This window comes from Rhinopithecus bieti, unplaced genomic scaffold (genome assembly GCF_001698545.2).
Source record: "Rhinopithecus bieti isolate Rb0 unplaced genomic scaffold, ASM169854v2 scaffold_1853, whole genome shotgun sequence".
Classification (NCBI taxonomy): Eukaryota; Metazoa; Chordata; class Mammalia; order Primates; family Cercopithecidae; genus Rhinopithecus; species Rhinopithecus bieti.
The window spans coordinates 5769196-5777233 of NW_016804151.1; the positions used below are offsets into that span (position 1 = coordinate 5769196).

The 8038-nt window shown below is 40.8% G+C and overlaps 1 protein-coding gene across 2 annotated transcripts in view; it reads right to left on the reverse strand.

The window, feature by feature from the left end:
• LOC108526299 (acetyl-CoA carboxylase 1) overlaps positions 1 to 7538 on the reverse strand; it is a 92266-nt gene extending 84728 nt beyond the window's left edge. For both annotated transcript variants that reach the window (XM_017866999.1, XM_017866998.1), the window contains exons 1-7: positions 7461 to 7538; positions 6884 to 7029; positions 5702 to 5852; positions 3960 to 4094; positions 3455 to 3601; positions 2231 to 2419; positions 738 to 838 (exon numbers count right to left, since the gene is read on the reverse strand). In XM_017866999.1, coding sequence (XP_017722488.1) covers positions 738 to 838; positions 2231 to 2419; positions 3455 to 3601; positions 3960 to 4094; positions 5702 to 5852; positions 6884 to 6993 — 833 coding nt within the window. In that variant the 5' untranslated portion in view covers positions 6994 to 7029; positions 7461 to 7538. The remainder of the gene's footprint in view (positions 1 to 737; positions 839 to 2230; positions 2420 to 3454; positions 3602 to 3959; positions 4095 to 5701; positions 5853 to 6883; positions 7030 to 7460) is intronic.
• Positions 7539 to 8038: the final 500 nt, after the last annotated feature.

Here is an 8038-nt window from a genome sequence, read left to right on the forward strand (position 1 = left end):
TAAATAAATAAAAATGCTCTGTGAATATCCCTTTAGTATTAATAGCAACAACCATAATTACTTTTGCACCAACCTAATACAATAGGTTCCATAAGATAAGAATAAAAAATGTCGTACTGGGCCCTGTGACAGAAGAAAAATTAGGAGCTTCATCAAAATGTTAAGGAAAAAGAAAACAACAAAATTTCTGTGCCTTATTAATTGACAAACTGGATGCAGTGGCTCATGCCTGTAATCCCAACAGTTTGGGAGGCTGAGGCAGGTGGACCATTTGAGCCCAAGAGCTTGAGATGAGCCTGGGTAACATGGCAAAACCCCACCTCTTCTAAAAATATAAAAATTAGCTGGTCGTGGTGGTGCACAGCTGTAGTCCCAGCTATTCCGAGGGGTTCAAACAGGAGGATCACCTGAGCTTCGGGAGGTTGAGGCTACAGTGAGCCATTACTGAGCCACTGCACTCCAGCCGGGGCAACAGAGTGAGACCCTGTCTCAAAAAATAATAATAATAATAATAATAATGACAGAAAAAAATGTAGAATATTAAGAAGTCAGAAATATTGAGCATAAGAGTTAGCTCACAATTCTAAGATATTTAGAAGATACAAGGTACTTTCTAAGATATAAGGTGCTTTTTAATTTCTTGAAGTCAATCTGAGGTAAATCTCTTTGTGACCACTTAAAAGAAAGGAAGACATTAGCATGGACAGATCTGGGAATCTGGAGTTACAAGTTACTACCTCTGTACCAGCTGAACAATGCTCTGAGTATTCATAAAGAAGACCTCCCGTTCAGATTTCCGGTTCAATGTAGCTGCATGGCTATCTAGGATGTTGGCAATCTAAGGTATAAAAAAGGGAAAAAAATGAGGCCCAACCCAACAAAATGCCCCAAAGCATCAGCCTCTATAGCATGACCAGTAGGAATCTTCTTGTTATAATATGACAATTCCTATCTCTCACATGTTGGCAGTAGCTGGAAGTTACTGGGCATAGTTTATATAGAGGATCATGCTAAATAAGCAAGCAGATTTCATCCCCTGTCAACCTTTCCCAGATGAATTAATGACTACATTACAAAAACTATCATCTTACCAAGATCTGTTCAAGGTCAAGATCCAAACTTCACTCCCCACTTATCTACTTACACTCCCTACATGTACATCTGCTTTATGGGTAAAGAGTAAAGATGTTGCCAAGGTAGTAAGAATATCTCTAAAAATAAAACTACAAATAGGCCATGCATGATGGCTCATACCTGTAACCTCAGCACTTTGGGAGGCCAAGGAGGGAGGAAAGGTTGAGCCCAGGAGTTCAATACCAACCTGGGCAACGTAACGAGACCCCCGTCTCTATAAAATTTTTTTAAAAATTAGCTGGGCATAGTGGTGCACATCTGTAGTCCCAGCTACTTGGGAGGCTGAGGTGGGATGACCCATTGGGCCTATTGGGATCAAGGCTATAGCGAGCCATGATTGCACCACTGCACTCCAGTCTGGGTGACAGGGTGAGACCCTGTCTCAAAAATAAATAAATAAACGGCTGGGCACAGTGGCTCACACCTGTAATCCCAGCACTTTGGGAGGCCAAGGTGGGCGGATCACGAGGTCAGATTGAGACCATCCTGGCCAATGTGGTGAAACCCCATGGCAACTAAAAATGCAAAAATTAGCTGGCATGGCGGCGCATGCCTGTAATCCTAGCTACTCAGGAGGCTGAGGCAGGAGAATCGCTTGAACCCAGGAAGCAGAGGTTGCAGTGAGCCAAGATCACGCCACTGCACTCCAGCCTGGACAACAGAGCTAGACTCCGTCTCTAAATCAATCAATCAATCAATCAATCAATCAACTAATATCACTCTACTTTCAATTCATGAAGATACCTCTAATTAGGGAATAGCCCCAGGAAAAAAGCTATATCTTATACATGATCCAAGTGTGCTTTTCTCATAACTACAGATACTTTATACTTCACATACAGTACTTTCACTGTTGGCTTTGTACCCTGAAGCAGTTTTTTTTTTTTTTTTTTTTTGAGACGGAGTCTTGCTCTGTCCCCCAGACTGGAGTGCAGTGGTGCAACCCTGAGGCAGTTTTGTAAGGAATACAACGCTTAAAAGTATACAAGTACAACATCCAAAAAGTAAGGAGGATCCAAATAGGAAGGAATCCTACAATATGAACTCTGGCATTGGTAGCCAGAAAAAAATGAAGATAGTGTTATCCTATAAATACCTGCTGACTGGGAAACTGACAGAGGACTGATGTGATGTTGCTAGCATACTGAGCCATTTCCTTCTTGATAGACTTCTCCACATTGGGGGGAATGCGGCCAGACACACTAGTCATGATATCTTGCAATTCTAGGAGAGGCAGGGAGGGATCTCTGAGGGTTTTCATCAATCGCTCTACCCAGTCTTTTACCTAAAAAGAAAGCATTGGTAAAATAGGACCCAAAGTTAACACAATCCCCTAAATAAAAAGATACATAGTTGTCATTCCGTATACGTGGGAAATTGGTTCCAGAACCATCACTCATATGAAAATCTGCACATACTTGAGCCCTACGGAACCCATGTACAGAAAAAGTTGTGGGCTCCATATCCCATCCATACTGTAATTTTGATCCATGTTTGGCTGAAAAAATCCACATATAAGTGGACCCACACAGTTCAAACCTGTGTTGCTCAAGAGTAAACTATATCTGAATTCACTGTCATATACTACTCTTTTCAATATAAAATTTATACAATTTTCAATAGATATGGGGTCTTGCTATGTTGGTCAGGCTGGTCTCAAACTCCTGGCCTCAAGCGATCTTTCCAACTCAGCCTCCCAAAGTGGTGGGATTACAGATGTGAGCCAACTATCATAGAGTACTTTGAAATTGCAATGTAAGCACCTAACATTGCCCCATTCTCCAGTTTAAAAAGGTGTAATCACGGCTGGGCACAGTGGCTCACGCCTATAATCCCAGCACTTTGGGAGGCTGAGGCGGGCAGATCACAAAGTCAGGAGTTCATGACCAGTATGGCCAACATGGTGAAACCTTGCCTCTATTAAAAAAAGAAAGAAAAAGAAAAAAATTAGCCGGACCTGGTGGTGTGTGCCTGTAATCCCCACTACTCAGGAGGTTGAGGCAGGAGAATTGCTTGAACCCAGGAGGTGGAGGTTGCAGTGAGCTGAGTTTGCGCCATCGCACTCCAGCCTGGGCAACAGAGCAAGACTCAGTCTCGAGGGGAAAAAAAAAAAAAAAAAAACAGAGTAATCACAATTAAATGTGAAGTCCATGACAAGGATGGATTTAAAGACCTCAAGTCCCACAACTGAAGGTGAAAGAGTTCTAGGCCAAACAGCTTTCTTTTCGTCCCTCTTAAACAATCATTATAAGACTTGCAACTATTTTGGAGAATAGGTATCCCATTTGTACACCCCTTCCCCAGGAGACGTGATTCATACCTTGCTGCTAAAGAAAGGATCTGGAAGGCAGTATCCATTCATTACGTTGACCAGATTATCCAGGACATAATGGAACACTCGATGCAGTTTCTCACCTCTGAGTGCCGTGCTCTGGATCCGTGGCAGACTACCTGTGTGAAGCTCAGCCTATCAACCCCAACAAGAGATCAAGTCATCTACTACTTTTGATCTAAGGTACAAACACACCACTACAACTTAAGAGTTATCATTCAAAATGGAGACATCATTTTACCATACCCAGCTACCAGAAGGGAAGTCAATGGAGGAAACATCATAAGGAAATAACAGAATCTTAGTATTACAGCAACTCTTGCAAACTCTTAGTTCCATAATACTACAGGTACAAATACAAGGCATAAGATTAATAGGCGAAAAAGCTAAAGAAAACACTGGCAAACCAAGCACTGAAATCACTTGCCTCTCTCCAAACCACCAAGTTCTTTAGCTCTTAGAGAGCAATAATCAGAGCATCTTCCTAACTCACCTGCTGAACCTTGCTGGGGTTGTCCAGTTGCATTCTGGCTAGTACACAGCCAGGGTCAAGAGCTGCTCCAGGTCGCTTGACGTAATGGATACAGCCAGACTCCACAGCTGTTAAGGTCATTACCATCTTCATCACCTATAGTAAAAAATAAATTAGACTCAGATTTATCTCTCTTTACACAGGTGAATGCTTAGAAGAGGTAAATTTTTCCCTTAGCATCTAAGTGGACCACACCTAATTTGACCCAGAAAAAATGGGAATTTACCACCATCTTCTAGGGACTATCAAGGCAGGCAATTAGAAAATCTCTCAGTACCTCACTTTAGAAATAACAGTTATTGACATTTCTCATTTCTAACTTTTAAAACCATTTTGGCATAATTTGTGATTATACTTGTTTTGTACTTAGAAAGTGAGGAACAATTTAATCTCTTCATACCAGTGAATCCAATCTAAGACATCCAGGCCAAAACCTAAGGATCATTCTTCACTCCTCTTTCTCCTTTACCTACCAATTACCAATCCAGCCAGGCATATCTTCTAAACCTTTCTCAAAAATCTTCCTCTCTTGCCATCTCTTCGGTTTACGCCTTCTTCATTTCTGGCCCAAAGTACTTCAAAGACCCCTTAAGAGATCTCCCTACTTGCTATATACCTCCCACAAGGTCACGAAAAGCAATCATTCTAGATCCCAAATATCATCATACTACTTTTCCACTTAAATCCTTCAGAGATTACCCACTGCCTCCAGGATAATGTAAACTTACCAGTATAGCTTATAAGATCCTTCATAACCTCACATTCAAGATCTCACATTACTTCTTATCTTTGCTTGTCCCTCCCCATTAAACCTTAGTCTCTTCTCAAGCCACACTGACACATACCTGCAGTTCTCTACACACACTGTGCTGTCTTGCTTCTGTCTTTGTACATGCTATTCCTTCAACTTTAAGCACTCTTCCCTGCCCTTCTTCACCTGCTCTATTGCTATCTGTCTTTCAAAACGAAGATCAAATGTCTCTTCTTTCAGAATATCTTCCCATACGAGCTTAGCTTGATTTGGGTTAGGTGACCCTCTGCACTCTGTGCTTAGCTCTCTTAAAATTAATTGCATGACATTACTTATCTGTTTTGTGCCCCACCTCCACATATTTCCTCTGGACAGCCAGCAGTTAGGACACCTAACACTCAGTAAGTGCTATTGCCTAGTATCTATTTTTAGAGCTAGAGATTCCTCATTTGCCAAAGTGTTTTTATGTCTTTTAAAATCTTAAGGTTCGTACTTCCAATGAAGCCAACTGATGTTTTCATTCTTATTTCCAATCTGTCATCTTTTTTTTTTTAATTTTTTAGAAATAAGGTCTTGATTTGTGGCCCAGGCCACAAATTGTACCATTCCAGTACAGTGGTACAATCACCATTCACTGCTGCCTTGAATTCCTGGGCTCAAGGGATCCTCCTGCCTTAGCTGCCAGAGTGGCTGGGACTACAGGCATGTGCCACTGTATGCCGCTAATTTTTTAATTTTTCATAGAGACAGGGTCTCATCATCTTGCCCAGGCTAGTCTCTAACTCCTGGGCTCAAGCGATCTTCCTGCCTTAGCCTCCCAAAGGGGTGGGATTATAGGCACAAGCCACTGCACACAGCTTCCTTTCTGTAACTTTTCAGTCCTAGTCCATCCCAGCCAACCCTTTTCCTACCTTCCCCTCCCATGATCCCACAGTCTTTTCACCACACTGACCTCAATCTCAGCATAGCACTGGCCAGCAAACACATGACCTCCATCTTCTACAATGTACTGGATTAACTTCCCAGCAGAAGGTGAGCGCATCACTGATGGGTCATTTTCCTTCTCAAACACACAGGTTTTATTGCCAATTGTGATGCGATATCTAGGAGACAAGTGGAAGTATGTAAGCTAAGAAAGCACCTCACGATGTAAAGGAGAATGGTAGAGAATGTCAACTTTCAAATAAAAAAATCCTGAAAACTTTATTACACACACACACACACAACATTCACTGCACCTTTGTTTACAATGTCAATTAACAAAAATTTCCTTCAATAAGGATCAGATTAAATAAAGTATAGTATAATCACATAATGGAACACTACACGGCTATTAAAAATAACAGGTACCACTGTTTAAAAAAACACAAAGATACTGATGATATAATAGCTGACATTTCTTGAAGACTAGCTATGTTGTAACAATGTTCTACACATTTTCAGCATATTAATTTATTTCATTCTCACAACACCATAACTAGTGTTGAACATTTGTGAATTTTTTTTTTGTTTTTTGAGATGGAGTTTTGCTCTTGTTGCCCAAACTGGAGTACAATGACGCAATCTCGGCCTGCGGCAACCTCCGCCTCCCAGGTTCATTCGACTCTCCTGCCTCACCCTCCCAAGTAGCTGGGACTACAGGCATATGCCACCATGTCTGGCCAATTTTGTATTTTTAGTAGAGACAGTTTCACCATGTTGGCCAGGCTGGTGTTGAACTCCCAAACTCAGGTGATCCACCCACCTCAGCCTCCCAAAGTGCTGGGATTACAGGCATGAGCCACCATGCCTGGCCACATTTGTGAATGTATTTAAAGAAAAACAGTATGTACATGAATGTAACTTGTATATGCATATAAAATTTTTACTCAAATATATAAGAAACTTTTAACAATGGTTACTTATAAAAGGGGAACTTATTTTCATTGTCCACATACACTGGAAAGGTAGGGAGACATGTTTTAATTACAAACACTTTTATATTCTTGATATTTTGTTAAGTGCATGTACTATTTTTTTTTTTAAACTACAAACGAGTACCAAAAAAAGCCTGGGAAAAATCCCAAAAGCTAGTAACTAATAAGAGAAAAGGCTAACAGGATGACCGGCAAATGGACCTCAAACAGCCATTTACCTATCCACTTCCTCCTTCATGTACGTAGTATAACTGCTGCCATCATAGGACAAGAGCAGTCCACCATCACTCAGCCGATGTACATCTACTTCTACACATGAGCCATTCATGATCACCACATAGGAGTTGGGGGACTGTCGAGTCACCTGTAGGGAATGAGAATGAGGATCAGTGTGTCCCTTCCAGGTACAGCTCCAAACAAAATTTGAATGCTTCAAAAATACAGGTAAGAAAGATCTGTCAGGAGGACGAAAACTCATGGCACTGATGCTATTTGCATCAGTGTCTGTGGACATGACTCAGTCCTGCTGTAAGCAAAGACGGCAACCTTAGTTGTTTTTCCCAGCTGTGGTTGTTCCCTGTCTCTCCTTTATCTCTTGGCAACAACAAATACTGCTTTTTATCTTTTTATCTCTTGGCAACAACAAATGCTGCTTCAGGACACTGACACAAATAATGACTGTAATTTCACTAACACCCCCCTTCCTGCATTAAATCAAATTTTTTCTCTTGCCTCTCAGCCTAAAGAAAGATAGCTTAAAAAGTAAGATGCAAACTCCAATGGGGTTCTGCATACCTTAAGTACATACTTGACTCCCTCATAGATAAGTTCAACATCTACTGTATTCAGCAGTGTATGAGCAGGAAGGACTTGACCCCTGAAAGAACAACAGCAACAGAGACACTTACCACAAAGTTCCAACAGTTAATAAGAGAATCTAAAAGATTATTGATTGTAGCATTTCCTAGGATAACAAAAGACTAGAAACAACCTAAATACCTCAATAATCATTTGTAAGGAATTGATCACATCAATTATGAAAGAATCTTATAATGGATTTTTTTAAATTAGGGTAAAATACACATTACATTAAATTTGCCATCTTAACCATTACAAAATGCACAGTTCTATAGTGTTGGGGTATTAACACTGTTCTGCAACCAATCTGCAGGACTTTTTCATCTGGCAAAAGTGAAACTCTACACCCATTAACAACTCCCAATTTCCCCCTTCCCCAGTCCCTGGTAACCATCATTCTACTTTCCCGTTCTATGAGTCTGACTACTCTTGATACCACATATAAGTAAAACCATATAGCATTTGTCTTTTTGTGGTAGGCTTAATTCACTTACCCTAATGTCCTTAAGATCCAC